The sequence below is a fragment of the Pseudoliparis swirei genome, chromosome 16, assembly GCF_029220125.1.
Source record: "Pseudoliparis swirei isolate HS2019 ecotype Mariana Trench chromosome 16, NWPU_hadal_v1, whole genome shotgun sequence".
Lineage (NCBI taxonomy): Eukaryota > Metazoa > Chordata > Actinopteri > Perciformes > Liparidae > Pseudoliparis > Pseudoliparis swirei.
The window spans coordinates 13,632,891-13,656,595 of record NC_079403.1 but is presented as its reverse complement, the minus strand read 5'-3'; the positions used below and the strand labels follow the sequence as shown (position 1 = coordinate 13,656,595).

Below are 23,705 nucleotides of genomic sequence, written 5' to 3'. Positions count from 1 at the left end.
TCACTCATTCTCTCACTCTCATGCATGCCTCTCTTCTAGAGAATGGTTACACATCTTTGCCAGGTGAGTCTTTCACGCACTCATCTGCATGGTTCTCACATGACCTATGGACCTAAAAGATGTAACTTATGCATCTCCTCCTGTTGGCTACATCTGCTGCCACTTTAGTCTGGTCTGCCGTATTAATTCTATTTTTATTTTTAAGCATTGTAGTGCTGGCATTTTTGTAAAGTGCCAGGGGCTGTCGTTATGCAGTCTTGCATTGTCTTAAAAAGGAATATGACAATGTATATATACATTTAAAAGATGTACTTGTATGTAAAGATAACTTAAGGTATGCAGTTTTAGCCTAACAGTGGGCGGGGCTACTGTGTGTCTCTTAGGTGTGCTCCTTTTCTTATTGGTTCCCTGTCTGATTTATTTGCTGTGGTGTTTGAGATTCTGCAGTGATTTTAATTAATATTGTAACATTACCTAGAACTTATAAAAAGTAGCTTAATTATTTAAATAAGAAATATATCTTCTCCTGAAAAAGAGATGTGCAGGGCTTCCAGGTAATGTAAAACGGCTTTTTTAATTTGCGGCCAGTGAACATTTTTGTTTTTGTTTTCAAGATCTGAATGAAGGAAAGGAGGTTTTAGAATGAATTAGGCATTTACAGGTGATTACTTCCTCCAAGCTATGATGCAGACACCTGCACAGGGCTGCTTGCATGCATGTCTGTGTGTTTCCACGTCTATACAAATGCTATGTGCTTGGATTGTGTGCAGTGTATTGAAACTTGTGAAGACACAAAATGGAGTGATTTGAAAGAGGTAAGTCGGGTTGGAGTGGTTTCCAGTCGGCCTGCTTTGCATATCATAGTGGGTATGTTGCTTTAGTCAAACTCTGACAGTTGAGGATAACTTAATCTCTTCGAGAAATCAGGATAAACAAACTGGGGGAGAGGACACAAAGATTAAATCACCGAACATTTAACCCCCTGAGTGAGTGTGGACTTTGTTCTCTATCCGTTAGATTCATCGACCATAACATTTAAGACAAACACACACACAGCTGCTCACAGTTCCATCTTGTAACTTGATGCTTTCTTACCACCACAAGCCTGGAGAGGAGGCACACCTTTAGTTGTCTGATTGCGACACCCACGTGAGAACAAAAGGTGTTTGACTTGAAACGGTGAAATACGCGTGCTCTGCCCGCCACCTGGCTATAATATCAGACACTGTTAATCATTAAACATTGTGTTTTTCTTCAACATACTGTGTTGTACTGTAGCGTAATGCAATGTGATTGTATTTCCTTTTCTTATGGAGGAAAAGGCTTGATTTGGGGGAATTCTTTACAGCACTCCTTTCTTTATCCAATTTAATATGCAGTAAAAGGTGTGTGTGTGGTGGTAATACTATGAAGAGAGTAACTGTGTCCGGTCAGGACTGACTTCCTTTTTCTCCTGCCCAGATTAAGTGTGATCTTTAACGAACTACTAGAAAGACAAAGAACATTGACATTTTTATCGAGGGCTGTTACGAGAATAAAAATTAGGAGTTAAGTTATAACTAGTGTTTACTTTCTGCTGTGTCTTTGTACGCAAGCTATGTGTTGTCTAATGATGCAGTATAAGGGAAGAATTCATATAAAAATGAACCAATTGAAAAGAATATGCACCTGGAGGGCAGAAGCCTGTGAGGTCGCGAATAAAATATTAACGGCCACAACCTGCACAAAACCTCAGCAATGCTTAATTAGCATACAATAGTGCATCAACAATCACTCACGACTGTAGATTGATTTCAGGACTGTTGCAGCACCGATGGCTACGCATATAATCGTAATAAACTAATCGTGAAGGATATACAGTACAAAAATTGGGTCACCAAAATGTATAGATGGTGATTAATATTTTTTAAGTCTGTGGGTTTAAAAAGAAGAAGATATTCGCAGGTGTTTTTTAAAATTATTTTCAATGTGAGACAGTCAAAGATTAACTATATTTATACACAGATTTGATAAGATCTAGAATGTGGAAATCATAAAAGTTCAACATTTGGATGCAGCACACATCGTGGTCGTTGGACTGGAAGATGCAGTCGCTCTGCTTTTTGAAGTAAAGCACCAGGGCCCCTGGCCTCAGGGTCCTGCCGTCGTGCTGCCCGCTCTGCCTGCCCACAATGTTTATCCAGGACTGGTCAAATGTTTGACCTAAAGGAGTCTCCAGTCAGTAACACAGACGGTCACACAGAAATAGAACAGGATCAGTGTGCATTCTGGCATTTCAGATGTGTGCTGAATTTTTTTAATTAGTTGATCAGACCAGTGCTGTTAAGTCCTCAAACATGTCTCTCGTGAAGATGTATGGTATTTTTAGAGACCAGAGCTGAATATTATTGAACGTAACAGCTGGGTTTTTTTACGCTTGAACGTATTTCACCCATATTGAACTTAAAATGACCCACTGATACTTTAATGTCATATTTTTAGTTAGCCGCCATGGCACAGACTTCTGAGAGCTGGTCCACTATGTAGTGAGTGACTCATCAAAGCCTGGCTTTACCCAAGCATCTCTGTCAGGTCCATATGCCGGTCCAGCCTTTGGGTTGTACTGTATAGCATGTGGGAGGAAACTATGATATCTTCTCGGGGGGGCGGGAAGAAACACCATATTTTTAACTCTGTATGCACTCTCTAATTTGGGTGTGTGGCTGGAATGTAGGGCTGATCACAATCTGGCCACGGAGGCCCTGTATGAAGGGCAGCTGAGCTCTCTCCCCTCTGGCAAGAAGGTCCATAAACTCTATCTGAACTCTGCATAGAGTGTCTGTAGTGGGAAACTCGTGCAATATGTAGAGGCCTTTTCATTGCCATTCTGTTGCGAGCTCGGCTTTGGTCCAAGATGACTTCCCGTCAGCTACTGCATTCACAGTTAACTAGTTCAAAAGGTCTATTTGTGTGTCTGTCTAAATGCAGCTCTGTCTGAGTGTATTTACCTTTCTAGAGTTAATGGCTCTCATTGTATGTACGACTCCAAAGCCAAATGAGTCCCGGTATAACACCAACACGGTATTTCACCCTCCTGTTACTGACATATTTTACCCTTGGGGTCAATTTGACCCCAGCAATTAAAACCTCCAGAAAATTATTAGAATTAATATTGTTTTCCAAGTTTAAGTGTGAGGTACTTTATGTTTGTTTGTTGACTACCTAAATAGCCCTTTAAATATATAAAAAAGTTGATATTTCTTATATGTTTGACACAGTGAAAAACAGCCTGGGGTCAAATTGACCCGAAAGAACACCGACATCAAACATTGAATGGGGTCAAATTGTTTCTCCCTGTGACTTTCCCATATCCTCTCCTCTTTTCAATAGACACCTTCTCACCCTTTCCTACTCCCCGTCCTCCATGGACTTCCAGGCCCACTTGACTGTTACCGACAATCCTTTCTCTTGTGTTTCAACCGCTCCCCCCCACCCCCAATCGTAGAATAATCTAAACTGATGCCACTTCTCTCTCTGTGTCTTTCTCATCGCTTCTCCTTCAGGAGTTGATCCCGCTCATTTTATGTACTGCCTGCCTTCACCCAGAGCCTAAAGAGAGGGACAAGCTCCTCCACATCCTCTTCAACCTAATCAAGAGACCAGATGATGAGCAGAGGTGTGTACGTTTGTGTGTGTGTGTAGACGGCGCAATCTGCTTTTTAGTTTATTATGATGGCTGATCAATCTCTTACCAGTATACCATTGTTAAACTCCATGATCGTGAGACACGACATGACTCTATCCTGTTGTTGTGTTCCCAAAAGACAAATGATTTTGACGGGGTGTGTTGCGTTTGCGAGGCACGTGGGTCCCACGCGTGTCGAGGCTGAACTACTTCCTCAGTGCTGGGAACAGGTACAATACACACACACTGCAGGCAGTCTATGTTATTGAGTATGCCGTCACTGGTTTTCTTTAATGGTATTACAAGAAACGCTTCACCTGCTCCAGAATGAATGAGTTGACATTCTCTGTGTCTTAAGCCTCTTTTATGAAGGATTTTTCTCTGTTCTATTTTAGTACAAAGACTAAATCATTGATGTTCACCATTTAAAAAAATGTTCCTCTAAATCTTGCTCTCTTCTTCTCCTGCAGATTAACCACAAATATCCAGAGAGGAGATTGTTAGTGGCAGAGTCCTGTGGAGCCTTGGCGCCATACCTGCCTGTAAGAAACTATTGTCTACACAGCAATTATCCATTTAAAAAAAAAATTATATATATATAGGTGTATACAATATGGATGAGTTATCTCCCAGTCTTGCTCTCTGCAGAAGGAGATCCGTAGCTCCTTGGTGTTGTCCATGTTGCAGCAGATGCTCGCTGAGGATAAGGCTGACATGGTCAGAGAGGCTGTGGTCAAGAGTCTCGGTATCATCATGGGTTACATAGATGATCCTGACAAGTACTCCCAGGTAGGTGTGTTTATGATCGGAAAGTGTGTCAGAACTTTATATAAATTGTTATACTTTTTTTCCCCCATAAAACAGTTGTTTCAACATTAGTGTAAAGGTAAAATATGAAGTCTGAGGGGTTAATTTAGCTGTTTCTGTTTGTGGGTAAATCCTTATGCACATCAATGTGTGTGTCCTCTAGGGTTTTGAGCTGATGCTGCTGTCCCTTGGGGACCCATCAGAGCGGGTGGTCAGTGCAGTCCACCAGGTCTTTATTCCTGCCTTTGCTGCCTGGACCACAGAACTGGGCACCCTGCAGACTGCCCTAATCCCTTCTCTGTTGGCGCGTATAGAGAAACTACTTATGGTAAGTGTGTGTGTGTGTGTGGGACTTCATAGATGGGTTTAAAACCTGAGAGTCTCTCAACCCATTGTGAGTTTGTTGAGTCAAAGACATCCAAATGATACACACATTAAGGTTTGTTTAAGGCATATAATGTGCAGTAAACTAGAGGAAAAGCAAATGTTTCAGAGTATAGCAACATGTGTAATATGTGTATTGTCGTAGTCTACCCAATAGAGAACGCGAAATGGACACACCATATTGATAGCCTCTTGTCCTCCATGATGCTTCTCTTCACTATACAGAAACAAAATCTACAAAAGCATTAAAGTGTTGTTGATGGTACAACACATGTATCTGTTCAGACAATACATTTCCCTTCAGTCTCTTGCTTTGTCTTTTCTGTTCTGCACCCTCCTTCTGTAGCAAGGAGAACACGGTCTGGATGAATACAAGCTCCACGTGTTCCTGTCGGCCCTGCAGTCTCTAATCCCTCCTCTCTTTGCTGTGGTGCTGCAGAACGCACCCTTCACCAGCAGAGCAAAACTCACCGGAGACTTATCTGCAATAGAGGGTAGGACAATGACACGCCCCCTCCACACACACACACACACACACTCATATTTCCATTCTGTTTCTGTGCCTTTGGTCTTGTAGTGACTCGGTTCCCAAGGCCAGCTTCTCCCCTCCAGGACGTGGCGACCATCATCGGTAGCAGAGAGATGCTGAGTGCCTTGCTGCTACTCTACGACAACCAGCTAGAGCATGAAGGAACCACTGGCTGGGACAGCCTGCTCTGGGTGGTCAACCAACTGTGAGGAATGCGCACACACACACACACATAAAGTCATATATGTACACAGACAGCTTTGTACATAGTATCTCCAAAACATACACAGACCGTCACGCACACTGATTTGAATTTGTCTGCTGTCTCCAGCCTTCCGCAGCTCATAGAGATCGTTGGTCGCATCAATGTGACGTCATCGACCTGCGTACATGAGTTCTCTCGCTTCTTCTGGCGGCTCTGTCGCACCTTCGGCAAGATCTTTACCAACACTAAGGTAAAAGCATGTGACTCGTCAAAATTAAATATTCTCCTGACTGCACAAAAGACTGCGACCACAACACTGTTTAAAAAAAAAAAAAGTTTGAGTAGTGTCTCAACTATGCCTCTCCACTTAAAGATCCAAAACGAAAGCCACACATGTCAAATTCCTGAATCCATTGACGATATATTTATTCTCAGTCCTTTCCAGTGTCTACTCTACATTCTAAGTTTGATATGTATGTACTAGTAAGAAATCTAGTGTCCAAGCATACACATGAGGTATCTACAAAATGTGTTTACTCCACAGTAATGTGGGTCAGACATCTGGAGAATAATGAATGTGCAAATGAGCATTTGATTTAAAACACATCTGTAGTTACCTTTTTATTTAGGAGCTTATAGAGAACATGGTATTTATCAGGGGTTCACTATGAGTGACTAAGTCCAGTGGTTGTAACCATTGGGCCTTTCTCTGAACTCCATGTGAGTTAACTGTACAACTGTGAAATAGTACTGAAAAGTGAATGTCAATTATATTTATAAATCCAGATGGCATTTTGTTTCCTCGTTCAGGTTAAACCACAGTTCCAAGAGATCCTCCTACTATCTGAAGAAAATGTTGGTGAGTGTAGAACTGCAGATTAAACCTACACAAACATTTGTTGAAAGATTTTCTCAGCTCTCTCAAGAGAATGTTGGTAGGTGGAGTTCAGGCGCAGATGCAATTGATGTAAACAAGCTATTTGGAGTCCGTTATGGGTGTTCCCCGCCTTACTCTTTTTTAAATTATCCCGGACATGTTTCTGTCGTTATAAGAGGAGTGTGGTCTCAGTTGGCTGCCAAGTGATTAAACTTTGGTATTGTGGCCATTTATGAAATGTTCTTTTGAAACCAAAACAAAGTAATGCATGCTGTAGGCACATTGTTACATAAACAGTCATGTTGTCAAATGGCGAGCACAATGTAATAGACTGTACATTACCTATATTTTTAATTTCTCCTGATTAATTGAGCAAAAACAGATGATGAATAGCTGTAGTAGAGTTTAAGTAAATTATCGTGTTTAAACTTGATCCACAATTGTGTACACAGGGAAAAGTTCATATCTTTTTTGTTTTTCCTCACGTCAGATCCTTCAGACGGGAACGATATTCTCACCAAAGCCACAGTCCCCATCTATGCCACTGGAGTGCTAACTTGTTATAACCAGGTAAGCAAATACACAGCCGAACAGCAGCTGACTTGAAGTTCATTCATTTTAGGAGCGGTGGTGTTGCGATATCAATCGTATGCAATCATGTCAATTCTTTTTTTTAGTTAATTATTCTTTGTAACCAGGGAAAATCCACACATACAAGCCACCATACATTTTTGTGTTCATGTTATGTTGCACTTGCAAATCACTGTGGACAACATGTTCTCTATTTTAACACTTCAATAACGCATGTTCATATAGCAGCCCATTTCAACTTGTGTTGAAAGTGTCAAAAGATCTTTGCTGTGCCAAAATGCTCAAACTGATCTGGAGAAATGTGCACACATGTGTTCATATCAAAATGTAGATGTTAATATTTGTGTGATTCAATGATGTAACTGATAAACATTCTATTATTTCTGTAAAGGACGAGGATCGCAAGTTGTTGGTGGGTTTCCTGGAGGATGTTTTGACAACCCTATCTCTGTCCCATGCACCTCTTGACAGCTTGAAGGCCTCCTTTGTAGAGCTAGGGTGAGAGAGATATACACACACACACACACACACATGGAAACGCACGCACAGAAATGCATCTCTACATTTCCAAAAGTGGACTGTCATTTTATCCAAGTGTGGACACACTGTTTCTGCTCATTGAGAAAAAAACGTGAATTAAAAATAACACTTATTTTAAGGTCCCCTTTTATAATGTAATATTACCACACAAATATGTCTATGACATCATTGAAATAAAACAATGCTGACCGTCCTAAAAGCTAGATAATTTTAGAAAATGTATTTAATTCAATTCATTATTGTCAAACAAATTCCAAATGCAATTACAAATCTTTACATTCTCGGAATAATCACATCCCTAAACAAAAAAACATCCCAAAAACCTCAGAAAGCAGGAAAAAGGAAAAAAAAAGGAAAAAGGAGGAAGAAAAAAAAAGGAATAAGAAACCTGGAGGAGGAGAGCAGGAGAGAAGGACAGATAGGATGGACAGATACAACAGATGATGATTTAATGAAATAGTGTACAGTTAATGAACATTCAATGAATATGACGATACAGTGACATGGATTCCAGGGAGGGCATCCATTCCATGAGATCAGTGGGATGGACAGGGGGAGGGGGTGGGGAGGAGGGCACAGGACAGTGGCGTAGGCAGGTGCAGGAATGACAGAGATAGGCCGAGACAGAGAGCAGAGAGTCAGCAGATGTCATGATAGGGTCCCATGGAGGGAGTAATGGAAAGTCTCCGGGAAAAAGCATCCTTTGAGAGAAAAAGAAATAGAGAATGAAGAAAGAAAGGAGGAGAAAAAAAGAGGAGAAAAAAGAGGAGAGGTATAAGCGCAAAAACCATCCGAGCCCCATAGCAGGCTAAGCTATAAGCATAGTCAAAACAAAAGCCTGGACTAGGGCTAACTCTAAAGTCACCTCTTAAAAGTCTGGTCTTGAAGGAAGGAGACTGTGTCTCTTACTCGAGGTGACTGTGTCTGCCTTCCACCCCATGGCTCCTGCTAACCAAACTATAAAGAGGCCTCTACACTTACTTACTCTAGGCTCTTAGTTAGCAGTCTAGTAGAGCAAGATTTAGTGATCATTTAGTGTAAGATATCTCACCAATGGACCAATCAAGGCTTTGAGCATTACAAGATAAGATTTTGTAGGCTAAGAAGAATTTTAAAAGAGAGCATTGATTTTTGATGGTGATAGTGATGGAGTTCTAGAGAGCTAGTGATGCAGGAGACATGAGATCTCTGATCTAGTTTTAGTGAGAAACTGGACTGGCAGCTGGATGGATCAACTGGAGGGCTGAAGAGATTTAAGTTGGAGTTGCAGTAATCAGTAATCAGTACCAAAATTTCTGAACCAATTTTTTTTTCTCTTTTTTTTGATTTTCTTTTGATGCATTTTTTGCCTGATTTTTGAATGATTTTGAAATATTAAGGTTTTGACTTGGACGAGTCCAAGAAAGAAGCTTTACAGAAAGATATTTTCAAAGACAACGAGTGGTGTTGAATGCCCAGGTCACCAAATAATACAGAGGGCACATCACCAGATAATTGATCTCTGTATTAAATGAGGAATTACTTTGAGTTCGTTTTGTCTGAGTTTAACATCAAGAAGTTTCATATGGTCATTGTTTTTATGTTTTTTGTTTATGCTTTTTTGGTTGTGTTTTTCTTTTCTGGTGGTATAGTTGGTTATATAGTCTGCATAACAATGAAAGTTTATGGAGTACATAATGTGTTTTCTGATAAGGAATGCAAAAGGAAAATAAATAAAAAAAATAAGGTAAATAAAACCTTGTGGAACTCCGTGGTGAGATTCTGTGGTGGGGTAACGATGGTGGCGCAACAAATATCGTTTACAGATACACTGATAAATCGAGATAACAGAGAAATAAAAAATGTGTGAATGCCAAAATGCTGCGCACTGTCTGCTCCAGTCTGTGTCATGATGTATGATGGTCAATCTAAGGAATCTAACAAGAAGGTCTAACAGACAGAGAGGAGTCCTTTATCTCTTGCCATTAAGAGGTCATTTCATTTTTTTTTTCACCAGCCTCGTGCTGTGGTGGTGTGTTTTCTAAAATCTGATTTTGAAATTTCAACAAACTATATATATGAAAGAAAGGACAACTGATTTTTGGCGACTTTTCAAGGATCTTGGAGAGGAAGGGGAGGTTAGAGATCGGTCTGTAGTTAGCCAATACCTCTGGATCCAGAGTGGGCTTCTTCAGGAGAGGTTTAATGAACACTATCACAGATTATTTCAAACAATACTAGTTAAAATGGTAACATGCTTGAGTACTAGAACTGCTTTTCAAATTTGAATGAATATAATGGGAGTAAGAAACATGATTTGATTCCAAACTTTTTTCACAATGGTCCAGGTAATGAAAATGTCATAACATCAGCAGATTTACAAGGTTGCATTTGTATTTACTTTGCTTATGTTTCTTTCTTTTCATAAAACAAAAAGCTCTTGCATCGACATACACTTTCTTCTGTAGTCTAATTACATTACATTTCATTTAGCTGACTCTTTTATCCAAAGCGACTTACAATCATACAGCGTAGACGCAGCTACGGGGAGCCATTCGGGGCCAAGTGTCTTGCTCAAGGACACATCAACTTGGGCTAGCCGGGGATCGATCCGCCGATCCTCTGATTTGAAAGAACCACTGACCCACTGACTGTGGAGTTGTTCAGTGTGTGTAAAACAAACTACCCCACAGTGTGATCGTTTTTTGGTTGACAGCTGCCACAATATTACCCAGTATTTATCTCATGCTCTCTTTTCAGTGCCAACCCGGTGTACCATGAATTGCTGCTCACTGTTCTGTGGTATGGGGTAGTCCATACCTCTGCTCTGGTCCGGTGTACTGCAGCACGGATGTTTGAGGTAGAAAAGACACACACACACACATAATGTCAGATATCTGGATTATTTATCAGATTTTTAACATTAATTTTACCAATTTTTTTTGGTGTGTTTATATTTATATATATTTATTTATTTATTTATACATTTATATACATATAAAATGGTCATTCACATTAATGTGTTGACTATATGTTATTATCCTGTTACGGCTTAATTTTTTCTATTATAATAAACAATACATTTTAAATTAAATCGTATGTACTGATTATTAAGCTAAATTTCAGTCCAAACTAATTTTGCAGTCCTACATCGTAGATACTTTATGTATGCTTACATATTTGCTGTACATGTGCTTGCTATTGCTGCTGTTTTAACATGCATTTAATATTTAGCTACTGTGTCTTATGAGTGTGAAATATGACTTCTCTAAGTTCAAAGCGCCCTGATTCCAACTGTATACCTCGACCCTCCTAGAGTTAACAGACCTGTCACTGTGCATTGGTCTCACAGCAGACTACAAAAATATCTGCAACCTCAAATTAAAGTCTAAAGACTTCAAGGTCTGTTCCTTTTCAATGTTGCTGGAAAGAGTAATTTAATCAGAAATGTTTTCTCATGAATATTGTTGTATTTCAGGAATGATTGAAATATCATACTTCTTAAGGAAGGCGACTGTTTCCCTGTTTTTGACCTGGCCAGGTTCCCAAGGCAGAAGTCCTGGCCTAAACAACCGTAACAAATCACGTCTCCCAGTTCGTTGGGATCTGTGCACACTTTAGGTCAAATATTGGAATGAGGGTCTAGGTATAGCAGTCGATCAGGCCTGTGTTGATTCTAAACTTGGGCGAGGAGGAGTGGTAGGCTGTATTCATATCCCCCCCCCTCCCTCCCTGCTATTTTGTGAGGTACCTGCCCTTTCCCAACACACCCTACTGTCACCATTCCATAGTGACTAGCTGTCCACCATTGCCGAAACTGTGGGTTGCTATTTGGACCTCTCCCACAGATCCCAGATCAGATTTGTTTACTTTCATCAGTTTTTATCAATTTGACCTGAATTAAATAATAATCTGACCTGGAGTCTGTGTAAAGAGCCCACAGCTTTATGCTCACCATACTGTAAAGGTATTTGTGCAGTTTAGCTATGTTGGCTTTGCCATTCCTTCTGCATACATGCGTGTGTGAGTGTGCGTGTGAGTGTGTGTGTTTGTTTGCGTAAGTGTGATTGTGTGTGTATGTGTGCGTGTGGGCACACACTTGCTTGATATATGCAGTGCCGTTCCGTGCCTTGCAGCTATGGTTCTTGTCATAGTATATCACTTTCTTCCTATCTTTTTTGTGTTTCTTTTACCCTCCCCTTTTCTTTTTTGCTTCTTTTTTCCCCCTTTTTTTTCCTCTCTATCTATTGGCGGTGTTGCTCGCTCTTGTCCCAATGCCCCGCCCACCTCTGTGACATCTCGGCTGGTTCTGTCCAATCGGATCAGCTGCTGGTGAAGGGGGTGAATGAGACGCTGGTAGCTCAGAGAGTGGTGCCGGCTCTCATCACACTGTCCTCCGACCCTGAAATGTAAGTGGAACAACAACAACAACAAACCGCGCCGCGTCTCTCCCCCCTTCTCTTCGCCGCCTGAGAACTATCGCACTGAAACAAGCCTGTACCTGCCAGGAGCAAATCCAGCACACAAAGAATTTCTCGAGACACCTCATTTGATAAATACTTGATTCGATATACATTTTACAATTTCAGATTCCACCGGTGCCCATTTTGAATACTCCTTTTGAATGGCATAGGTTTTGTTGTTGTGTGGAGTTGTTCCTGTGTTGGTTCGGGCTCAGACCGACCGCTGTCTACACTAACCCTCTGCATATGCGCATCATCAATCTGCAACTCGTACCCACGCCAGTTCTCATCACGTCATCAGTCTGCAACTCTAACTTGTCCAGATGTGAGTGCACATTGTCTGCATGCAGCAATTGCACAGTTCCAGCATGCTCATCTGTGACCCTCCCATCTTCCTCCCCACCGTACTCCGTTTAAGCAGAGCCCCTCCTCCCGACCAATCTGTCAGCTACTGGTTGGTTATCTTCGCCCCTACTTTTGCAGTTGTATCCTCTCTCCCTCTCTCTCTCCCTCCAATATCATCCCTTCTATCTTTACATCTTTACTTTACCTCTCTCTCCTCCCACCCTCTATCTTTCCTCCCCTCCCTACTGTCTCTGTCTCCTCCCACCCTGCCTCTCCCTCTCTCTCATCATGCTGTGTGGTGGGTTTGCAGTTGGTTCTCCGAGGCATGAGTGAAGCATTAGTAGATCGTCGTGCGGCTCCGGCCCTTATAACTCTGTGCAGTGGGCCTGAATTGTGAGTCAATCGACACAAGAAAACCTCTCTGTAAACGTTGTCATGTTGTGGGCTGCATCCTTACAGAGTCGCAGTGTCCTCCCTTTGTTTCGCTGAGCTCGAATAGGCAAGAAAAGAAAAGAAGAGCCCTTGTGATGACAAAACCCCTAAGTACATCTGAAGTACACCAGTGGCAGATTATTTAACCACCACAAACATTCAGTGGAAGAGGATGTTGGAGCCTGAAGTAAATTGTCTCTCTTCCTGTATCCTGTCTTCAATTAGCCCCAGATCTGGAGCCACAATGATGGGCTAAACATTTTAAGTTGGATGAGTACTAAAATCTCCCCAAGTTCGATCTATTAACACACATGTGTCCTTTCCATTGCTGTGTAAGCATGCCATGCCATGACAGTTATTCAAGCTCTCCTACAAGCTCAAAATATGTTTTGGGGGTGCCAGCGTGCCTCCAGCTCACATGTTTGATTAGACAAGAAATTAGTGGCGACACTGTTGGAATGCAGCCCTTCTCAACTCTTCATTGTCTGTATTTAAATGCACATGCTAATGGCGGCACACTTGACCCAACTTATAGATTCAACATGTATCTCTTCATTTTTGACAATTCTCATATATTCCGAGTCCAAGATGACTCGAGTGTATCTCTTTACAGCTCCTGCTGACAGTGGTATGATTATCTAACAGCACCCAATTAATCTTGCTTATCACAGTACATTATAGTCATTGAGTATTTTCAGATATTATTATTATTCCGCATTATTATGTTTTATCAAATTTTTTACGACTGTTGGAAATTAAATGATACCCTAAAAAAAACAAAGGTATATGCAATGTTTAGCAAGTTTCATGTTACAGAGGAATTCAATACGAGGGAGAAAGAAAATAACTGATCTTAATAGGTCATTAGTAGCAGATGGTCATCGTTAAAACTGCCCAGTCATATCCAAAGGTACTAGATCAACAAAGCTTTTAGCTGTTAAACTGGCAATCAACTGTGTGTGCAAACACCTCCCTCATCACTGGGGAGCTGCTAGTGGCCATCACTATAGTGTGATAAACCTTGAACATGTCTAAACCAAAGTAGTCACACTTCTTTGTGGTTTAGAATAAATGCCTACTGGTTATTGTAATAATAAATATGCAGAGAGATAATAATTCCAGTATATTTGACTCCATTATTTGGAACGATCTGAAAATAGCTCCAAATGGCCTGACCTGAGGCCGTCTAAGTTGTGGTTAAATCCAAAGATCTGATGATTCAATGGGAGAATACCTAATGTGGTGATTCCAGTGACTATGAATGGTCAAACTGTTGTCTTGCGCTCCTGCTGCATTTAGCTCAGTGAGGATATCAACTATACCGGCCTTTGGGACCATCATGGAGACCGTCACACAAAAAGAGGTAGGACACTTTCTTCACACTTTCTAAGATGCTGACTATGAATTTGATTGAATAATAGTTGCGCAAACCATTATGAAACATGTTTGAACGTAGTTTGTGTGCGTGTGTGTAGCTGCTGGAGCGTGTTAAAATGCAGCTGGCATCCTTCCTGGAAGACCCGCAGTACCAAGATCAGCACTCTTTGCACATGGAGATCATCAGGACCTTTGGAAGAGTTGGACCCAACGCAGAGCCGCGCTTTAGAGATGAGTGTATGTGAAAGACAATTTCCAATCGCCAACCATGTCAAATGAGTTTGTTTTGTTTTGACGTTGCTGCTGCTCTTCATGTGAACTCACTTTATGTCTGTAAATTCCTCTAGTCGTGTTGCCACATCTTCAGAAGCTGGCGCTGGCTAACAACAGCCAGACGGTGGAGAGCAAGAGGATTGACGTTGCCACCCAGCTGTTTGAGGCCTACAGCGCCCTCTCCTGCTGCTGTATCCTTCCAGAGGTCAGACTAGATGTGCCAGACACTGGTCAGCTTGGATCTACTTTTATTTATTGTCCAGATTACAGCTATAATACAGCCAGGTAACTTAAGAACCTTAAGGGTAACAATGTGCAATTCAGTTCACGTCTTCCAAAAGGTCAGCGCACTGCCCTGTATGTATTTCCAAAGGATTTACTCGAAGTCCGTGTCAAGGTTGGCTCTAGTTCAGGGTTTGCTATTGTAACAGTGAGTCAGTGGGAAGGTTGTTGGAATACCGGGCCAAATGCTAGCAGCACTGGTTAGATGTGCTCCTGGATGGGCCGGCTGAACTGTGTGGTTCAGTGTGTGTGTGTGTGTGGTTCAGTGTGTGTGTGTTGGCAGAGTCTGCCTGTCATTTGGCAGAAGGAGAAAGGGAAAATAAACTGCCTCCATTTTGGGGCTGGAGTAATTACAGGGTTGGTTAAGCAAAGGAAAGGATGAGAGAGAGAGAGAGAGAGAGAGAGAGAGCGTGATGAGGGAAGGGCTGAGCATCAACTCCGATTGTTATTAACAGTTCCCAAGATGGGACTCACGTCTACTCTACCTCTGCTCTGCCGCCTTTCTCTTCTGTGATTGTTTCCTCTCTTACTATTTCTTCTTTCACACTCTTTTTTTCCATCCCTCTCCTCTACTTCTTCTGTCAACCACAACCTAGGTGCAACTCACACACACACACACACACACACACACACACACACACACACACACACACACACACACACACACACAGAGTGCAGCTGGTCTGAGGTTCATTCCTGTGGATCTTTGTCAGGCTGTTATTGTGCAGTGCAGTAGTGTCCAGGAGGTATAGGCCTAACCTCAGAGGCTTTACCTCCCACTGCACTTCTCGTGTAATCAGTGTGACAGCTCTGAAATTGTACATTCCCATCTCTAAAAATATAGATTTGTTCACTCTGTGTCCCAGAAAGTTAAACTGTCAAATGACAGGTGGCATAACTTATACAGTCCTGGACAAAGTAGTAGTGTGCTTAAATCTATGTTTGTGTCAACATAATGTGGTATAGCAATACATATCAGGGTTTTTCCTGGGTCAAAATGGGTCTTCGGTGCTCCCCAAAAATTGTTTTGGCGCGCTGCGCGCGCACGGTCTGTATTGCCATGTCAACGTAATTAGCAGACATCTATGTTTTTTTTTTCTTTTTCCATAAATAATGGAGGCAATGCTTGAGGAAATCATTTTGCGAAAATAGATAGGCTAATAGATTGACAATTAGAGATGCACCGATCAGGTTTTTTGGTGCCGATCACTGAAATCAGTATGCCGATCCGATAAAACAGATCACGGTGTTGATTGAAGCATTCTATTAATTGTGTAGCATTATTGCCTAGGAATATGAGGAAATACATATATAAAGCACCTCAAACATTAAAGAAATTAACGATTTCTTTAAACATTTAGGACTTTTACTTTGAAAAATGTCCTAATTGATACATAAAAATTGTTTGATTGCTATTATAGGGGATTTCAGATATGCATGGAACACGTCTGCATTATTCATTTCATGGAACTCTTGGGAAAATCTATATACAGGACTTTTTTTAACATACAAAAGTCTGACTTATTTTTATAAACTCTTCCTTGGTACAGTAAAAATGTTTTAATGTTAGCATAATTTAAGCTAAATCTCAGAAACGATCTATAAAGATACTAAATCAGTTCATTGTTTACTTGTATATGTTAGTGTATGATTTGTCGACATCTTATTTTGAAAAACGGATGTTGTTTCACGTGGTTCTTTCCGCTAACTTTGCAAAACCGGATGTTGTCACTTAAATCCTTCCGCTAACTTTATCAAAACCCTTGCGCGCTCCCGATCGAATGCGTTTACCGTCAACATCAGTCTATAGGGGCTCAGACATGTGAGAGTCGGCTGAGTTGACCCAGAAATTCAACTCGGGGGACGGGGACGCCGCTCGGTGGTGAGGATCCCCTCGTTGACCTCTGACCTCTGCCGGCCCTCGCCGGGCGCATCGTCTCCGTTGCGATGCGCCGCGATTGTAACGTCTCTGATAGTTGTTCTCGCTGATTTTACGTCATCTGATCGGCCAAGTTTGATTGGCCGTTTGAGAACGCCGATCAAAACCGATAATGGGAATATCGGCCGATCAGATCGGTGCATCCCTATTGACAATAGTCCAGGTGTATTCGTGCACGTCGGGCTGTTGAGTGATCAGCAGCTGGCCGCTCTGTCCATTCGCGCACCTCACAGTTGCATATTGATCAGACAAGAAGACACACTTATCAACTCGATTACTATTAATCAAAACAGAACGAGGGTTCGGCTGTAGCCTCTTTGAAACATACTATTGAGAACATATTCGCTGACATGCACGTGATGAACACAGTTTTTTTTTGTTTGTTTTTTTTCATCGCGGACTTTTTAGGCGCTCGGGAAAACGGCTTAGGCGCGCGCCCAAATTTTCTCTATGCAGGAAAAACCCTGCATATGCGTGTACAATCAAAGGAAACATTTTTTTATTTTTTTAAATAGTGCTTTTATTCACTGTTATTTTGAATAGTCCCAAGTATACTCTATTCATCTGGAAAGGCCTGGCAGCACTATCCAAATAGTGTTTCTAACATCTTGGCTCTGAAAACACTCGCTTTTAAATGTCTATGCCTCTACATGTAGTCAGAAAAACAAGAATACGGTTGGTTTTGCTCTCCTTTTTTTCATTCTTTGTTTCCAGATTACTCCATTTTAAAGTGAACACCCACATCTCCGAAACCGGCATGGGAGCCGCGAAAGTGATTTCTACTGTATGAATAGTAATGTACTCATTCGTGGTGCTGCAAGGTGCTTTGGATCATTCCCGTCCTTAACTTCCTGTGCAGTCATTTCCGAGGAGGTGATGGTCAACCACTTCCTGCCTGGCCTCAGGTGTCTCCGCGCCGACATGGAGCAGCTCTCGCCTGAGCACGAGGTTCGCAGGCACTCCTGGGGGAGGGGTGGGGGGATTTTCACACACACATATTGAGACACTGCCTCCTATGCTCACAATGCATGCATGTGTGTGTGTGTATAGGTCGTCCCACTGGACCAGAGAGTCTCCTTCTTTCTGTGTGTTTTTCTCAGAAGATCTTACATACTGTTGGTGAAGACAGACAGTCTGACTCTTCACCTCTTTCTCACACACACACACTGCCATTTTTATTTGTGTCTCCAAATCTCAAGCGTAGCATTTCATGTGAGCATTTCCCCAAGGTGACTAATGATCAGCTGATTTTATTTTTTCCCTGCGTCCACATCCGCTCTGTCTGTCAGGTCTGCATACCAGATACCAAGACAGGAATTATTTTCCAAAGTGGAACTTCCATGCAATAAAACATTCAAACAAATGCATAACACGTTTTTATTCAGTGATGTTGGAACATAATTAGACTATACGCCACCTGTCTTGTGTCACTCCAGTGGTTAACCGCATGCTCTTTGCAAGTATTGTATCGATGGATTTGCAACAACAACAAATATTTGATTGAATCATTCAGGTTTCTCAATGACATCTCATGTGTCTTTGTTGTGTCCGCCACAGGTTATTCTCAGTTCTATGATCAAAGAGTGTGAGATCAAGGTGGAAAACCGAGGAATGGCTGACGCACAAGGGTGAGACAAACAATCAGTCCCATTCACACGATCACGTCTTCTAAATATTGGATGTTATTGCAAGTGAGGCCGGGACGGCAACAAGGGATGGCTTTAAAGTGGTTATTAGGAGGTATTTGGAGGGGGGAAGAAGTAGTCCAACTGTGAGGGGAGGGGTCACTTAATAGTGTTGGGTCTGGACCTGAATTGCTCGTATATTTTCTCAGGAGAGAGCAGACCACTTAAGAGTTTTGAACCACACTAATTATGTGGGTATCTTCACACACGGAGAGAGAGCAGAAACATACAAGGAGTTGTTTGGGGAAAGCGAAGAGAGCTGGGAAACTGGCCAAACTGTGGGTGTCTTTTTAAATGCTGTTCCCCCCATCTTGTTCACATGTGTTTGGGGATCATGGAGAGTGTGCACATATGGATGAAAGAAGTGTGCATATGTGTACTTGTCTCTCTGCACATATGCTCAGTTTTTGTTGTGTTCCCCCAAAACATTCTGAGGTTAAAATCTCTTTAAGTCTTTCTTCGGCTTCTCATACTATATTTTCAGCTTGTGTCTTTCCAGTAGTTTTGACCTTTTAGAACTTCCTTCTCCCCATTTACTTATTTTATAAAGTGGCATCCCATAACAATGGTTTAATACTTTGCTACATTTCACATGCACATTTCTTTCCGAAAGGTATATTACATTTCTATTAAGTCCTCTATATAGTGATAGTTTTTATTTGTAATGCAAAAAAAAAAAAAAAAATGAAATCTATGTCATCATTACAAATCTGAGCAAATATTATTGCAAGCCTTTCTGATTTATTGCTGATTGATTATGGTTTAGCTAAAACTCTAAAAAAATCTATCTCCTTATTTAATATAATATTTCCTTTAAAAAAAAAAAAATATAACATAAGTGTTGAGTGTTTGTCAGAAACCAGGAAACCCTTGCAGGTGTTTTGGTTTGCTAAGTGATTGAGTGATTTGTTTAATATATTTTTAATTATACTTTTTCATTATATTAGATAGGATAATGAGTTTTCTGAGTTTTTTTGTAATGTAAGCCATAATCAAAAATAAAATAAATTGCAATAAGGCATTTTTATTTTCAGTTGAATTGTAATGAATATATTTTTTTTTTTTTTTAATTAATTTGAAAATAAAGAACTTCATCACAATATTCTAATTTTCTGAGACAGTCCTGTGTATATATATATATATACTGTATGTAGAACAAGTGATGTGATGCGTACAACAGTTTACTAACAGATTGCTGATATGAGCCATTTTGATAAAAAAATAGTTTAGTTGTTCTAATCTAAAAGTTATGAGATGGTGCTCACCAGTCAACGGACTCCTTAAAGTAATTAGCTTAAGTTTGGGGATGGTGTTAAGATACGATGTTTGCCAAGCTGCTGCATTGCTCAACAGAAGGGCCGTGTTTAACCGCTCAATTGTCTGAATCCCAGATAACTCAAAAGAGGAACTTCTGGAGCCGTTAGACTGTAAAAATCAGGAGTGGCTGTATTGGCACACGGCATTCGCCGTTTAAAAGTGAAGGTTCTTCGCTCCGTATGGTGACGGCCTCAGGCTTGTCCCTGTTTTGTCCAAGCTCGTCACAATATATGTAAATAAAACAGAGTTTAGCTTGTCGCTTCATCGTGACCAGATTCAACCTGCATGCCCTTTTTTCCTTTGCCCATAGCGCCACCTCCATCGCCTCCAGTTTGGTGGGTGAAGATGCCAAGACCAAGTTCCTGAGCAAGATGGGTCAGCTCACCACCTCTGGCGCCATGCTGGCAAACGTCTTCCAGAGAAAGAAGTGATCGACGACTGCAGCTCACTGACAATCCCCTGCTGTCTTTCGGAGCATTTCCTTCTACTGGAAAAAGCGATGGTTTCGGCCTCAAGTAGAAGGAAACCGTGTGTAATGTAGTTCAGTTTCAAGATATGAAGGTTTGCTGACAGTGCAATTGATTTAAAAGCTCCAGTGCAGCAACGACTCCGTGTTCTTTTAAGGTGAAAAGCAATGTTTTTTTAGCAGTGAAAGTTGAGGTTTTATCAAAGCTTTGTCGAGGACAATGGATTGCTTTTGTGAATCGGTGTCGTCAACATTGTCATTTGAGAACGAGGGGAGAGAGAGGAAGACACTGAACCGTGTTGAGCTGCACCCCGAGTGATAACAAGGGACTTAAAGTATCGCAAGATTTCATTTGATTTCCGTGCGTACTTCTTGTGTCAGAAGAGCTTCACTCGTCATTTGGAAACAAAACTCTGAGCACCGCCTGCTGGATGTCATTTAGATTTTCAAACCCCACCTTGGAGCAAAGGGTTGTACAATAGATGCATAAACATGCATTTATTATAGTTTTATTGTACTGAAAGACGACTAATGGCTCTGTTAAGAATGCCTTGTACAGTGTGTGTGTACGGCTCTCGGAGGTATTGCATACTTGAAGCTATGAATAAATTGTCTCGCCTTTATTTCTTCAAAGTCTGTCACTGTTTTGTTTTTGTTTTTTTGACAGCTTGTATTTTATAACTTATTTATGTCTTAATGGAAAAGAAACTATTCAAACTTCCAAAGAAATTTGCACTTCACCTTCCTATTTTGTTCTTTGATATTGTCTGTCTATATATATATATATATATAATTTGTTTTAATTCAGCGTCCTATACCTGATGAACATTATCACTACTGTTAATGGATTAATTTGTAGTTTATCCGTTTTGGCAATGTGAAGGCGAAGAGAACACTGCTGATAGTTGTTCCCTCTGTCCGTTGCATCGTGTCTCTGTGTTGCAGTGTCTCAGATAACTGTACTTATTTTTTCATTTTCTAAAGTGGTTATTTGGTTCTATTTTTGTTCTTTTTAGATATGCTCTATCAGAAATGACTATCCTACACTGTACTGGAGAGGATGGTACTCTTATGTATATTTGAAATCGGTGTCATGGTGTAATAAAAGATGTTCAGTTGTGTACTTAAATATGCCTCTGGAGGCTTCACTGAATGTCGGCATGCTTTTACACTTCTTGGTGTCCCAAATTTGGATTATGGCTCATGGAACTGAGTGTGGACAGGTGTGGGAGGCTGTAAAACATTTCACAGACAAACACACTTGCTGTCCCTGCCCCTCACAACCAACCCTTTGATGTGGTCTATTGTCTGCTTGGTACAACAAACCAAAGTCCATCTTATGGGACATTCCCACTGCAAATAAGAACCAAAGTAAAAGCTCACATCTGCCGTCAAGATTGCACTATCTCTTAAATTAACGTGGTTAACTTTGACCTACATCATCAAAAACATGCGACTGATCTCAGTCAACGATGTGTGGACGTCAGAAGGTCACCACGGGAATTCAAAAGGGGCCATTAAAGCAAAATCCATCTTTATTTTGTATTTATTCTTTGACATTGAGTAGCAGAATATGTGGTTGCCATGTCAATGCTATAGTCCATAAAAACATATTTTAGACCCTTCTGACTGACGTGTAGTGGAAAGCAGTACATTTACAAATGTTGAAAATCGACGTGGGTCAAGCAGGGCATTGTGGAGTGGCACTCATTTATTGGTTGAACTTTATGTGAGTGAATGATCCTCTCTTGATAAAAAAAAAAAACAGAATTTGCATTTCCAGGCTAATATTCAACCATAGTCACTGATAACGTGCCAGGTGGACAAATAATAGATACGCGACAGGGTGGAACTTTGTAGGCGTGCCTGTGTCTGTCTGCAGATATGTAACTGCAGAGAGATGCCTGGTGTGTGATTTTAATTTCTAGTGAGCAGCTTTGTTCTTTGTGTCAAAACAACCCTCTCCCCTTGGCTTTCTCACGGTGGGTATGTGTGCGTCCATGAAAATTCTCCTGACACTTTATTGCTGCAGAAATGGCGTCAGCGGGCAGCTCTGACTCACAGCCGTGACTCGGGTGACTCACTGATCACATCTGTTTCCAAAGCAAGCCGATCCAACCCATAACTCACCGGAACATGGTGGCGAAGCTTTACTGTTATTATTCCTCTCTGTTCTGTGTGGATGTGACGGCCACATGCATGTTTTTTTTTTTAGCCCTGTTCATTCTCAGTGCGTTCAAGGAAGGCCGTGCCGAACCCTTGAAGCTCCCGCCAATACCGTGGTACCAAAACGGGCTGCGGCTGCTTTCTTCTATGGAACAAGTCTGTGTTACTCTCATGGAAACCATTCGACCGGCCCATAGCGTGTGTTTATTGTTGTGTATATGAGCTGTCTGGAATATGCATGAACTTTGACTTGTTGTAAGTGATGCTAAGCAACACAACCCACATACTTGCAGAGCAATACAGAGCTGCACAGGCCATGTGCTCTGACCCAGGTCATCTGAAGTGTGATGTGTGTAAACCAGCATGGTGTTTGTCTACAGTGGATCGATATTGTTAGACATACTTCAATTGTAACTTTTATGTTGGAAGCAGAGCCTAACGACGACTTCTCAATGTTTTCAGTTTCAGTTTTTAAATTGGGTGCACTCTGGTGTGAATGTTTGGGGTGCATTCAGAGTCAAGTTGAGGTTTCTCATTGCTATGAGTCTAATCTGGCTCTTAATTGCTACCGTGTGAGCTGCAGAGGCTCCACCACAAAACTGCTTCTCTCAGCATGTTTTGACAGGAAGTGGGGGAGAGGGAGGACAGAGCCCTTTGCCTCCAATGGCTCAGCCTGAAACCCTCATTATTCTTCCTCTTTCTCCCTCAATTGAACTTATGAATTCAATTGTTTTGCCTATCTACACATTGTACATGTTTAGTCATAATTTGTGAAACTTCTGGAATATCACGATATGCAACGAGTGCTGCATAATAACAACGATATCTGATTGATTATTTTAAAATATATCCTTGTCTCTTTTTCTTCTCTTCTCTCCAGTTCCATAACTCATATCAATGATTATAGATTTCTTAATTTGCAGCTCTTCTTTGTGGTTGTTTACCTCTCCTTTGCTCTCGTGTGATCAACCCTGTTTCATCTATCCAGGGCCTTCACATGCAATTCAATATTTGCATAACTGTCAGCTTGAACAGAACATTTTATCAACTCAAACCGCCCCTTATTCACTCGCCATGCAAATACTTTGCTCTTTCCCTCTTTTTGCCCCAGGGAGCTGTCACGATGCTTTAAAATTTATGTTTTTTTTCAAACTGTCGAAATGTACACGGCTGTTCCAGGAGTAACTATGCTGCCCACTCACCTAGCATGACCACATGCTTTTATTCAAGTGTGTGTGTGGTTATCTGTGTTCATCTCGTGACATAACTTAATGCATTAAACAATAAAGTTGGTCATCACTGAAACATGTAGTGACAACGTTTCAAAAATGGGACAAATGATAATATCCTACATCCCAGAGAACAACCAGACACACTTACTTTA

General features: G+C 41.2%; 1 protein-coding gene across 7 annotated transcripts in view; it reads left to right on the top strand.

Moving 5' to 3' along the window:
* Positions 1-21,284, top strand: part of relch (RAB11 binding and LisH domain, coiled-coil and HEAT repeat containing) — a 34,675-nt gene extending 13,391 nt beyond the window's left edge. For 2 of the 7 annotated variants that reach the window (XM_056434314.1, XM_056434312.1), the window contains exons 12-31: positions 40-63; positions 3,543-3,655; positions 3,804-3,894; positions 4,135-4,206; positions 4,313-4,453; positions 4,635-4,799; positions 5,202-5,349; positions 5,433-5,589; positions 5,716-5,839; positions 6,400-6,448; positions 6,957-7,036; positions 7,449-7,555; positions 10,337-10,436; positions 11,903-11,985; positions 14,116-14,179; positions 14,292-14,430; positions 14,541-14,657; positions 17,547-17,635; positions 18,245-18,315; positions 20,000-21,284. In XM_056434314.1, the coding sequence (XP_056290289.1) occupies positions 40-63; positions 3,543-3,655; positions 3,804-3,894; positions 4,135-4,206; positions 4,313-4,453; positions 4,635-4,799; positions 5,202-5,349; positions 5,433-5,589; positions 5,716-5,839; positions 6,400-6,448; positions 6,957-7,036; positions 7,449-7,555; positions 10,337-10,436; positions 11,903-11,985; positions 14,116-14,179; positions 14,292-14,430; positions 14,541-14,657; positions 17,547-17,635; positions 18,245-18,315; positions 20,000-20,120 (2,055 nt within the window). In that variant the 3' untranslated portion in view covers positions 20,121-21,284. Of the gene's footprint in view, positions 1-39; positions 64-3,542; positions 3,656-3,803; positions 3,895-4,134; positions 4,207-4,312; positions 4,454-4,634; positions 4,800-5,201; positions 5,350-5,432; positions 5,590-5,715; positions 5,840-6,399; positions 6,449-6,956; positions 7,037-7,448; positions 7,556-10,336; positions 10,437-11,902; positions 11,986-12,694; positions 12,778-14,115; positions 14,180-14,291; positions 14,431-14,540; positions 14,658-17,546; positions 17,636-18,244; positions 18,316-19,999 lie in introns of those variants that run through there. The other 5 variants (XM_056434313.1, XM_056434316.1, XM_056434315.1 and 2 more) reach the window with 5 other exon arrangements.
* The last annotated feature ends 2,421 nt before the right edge of the window (positions 21,285-23,705 follow it).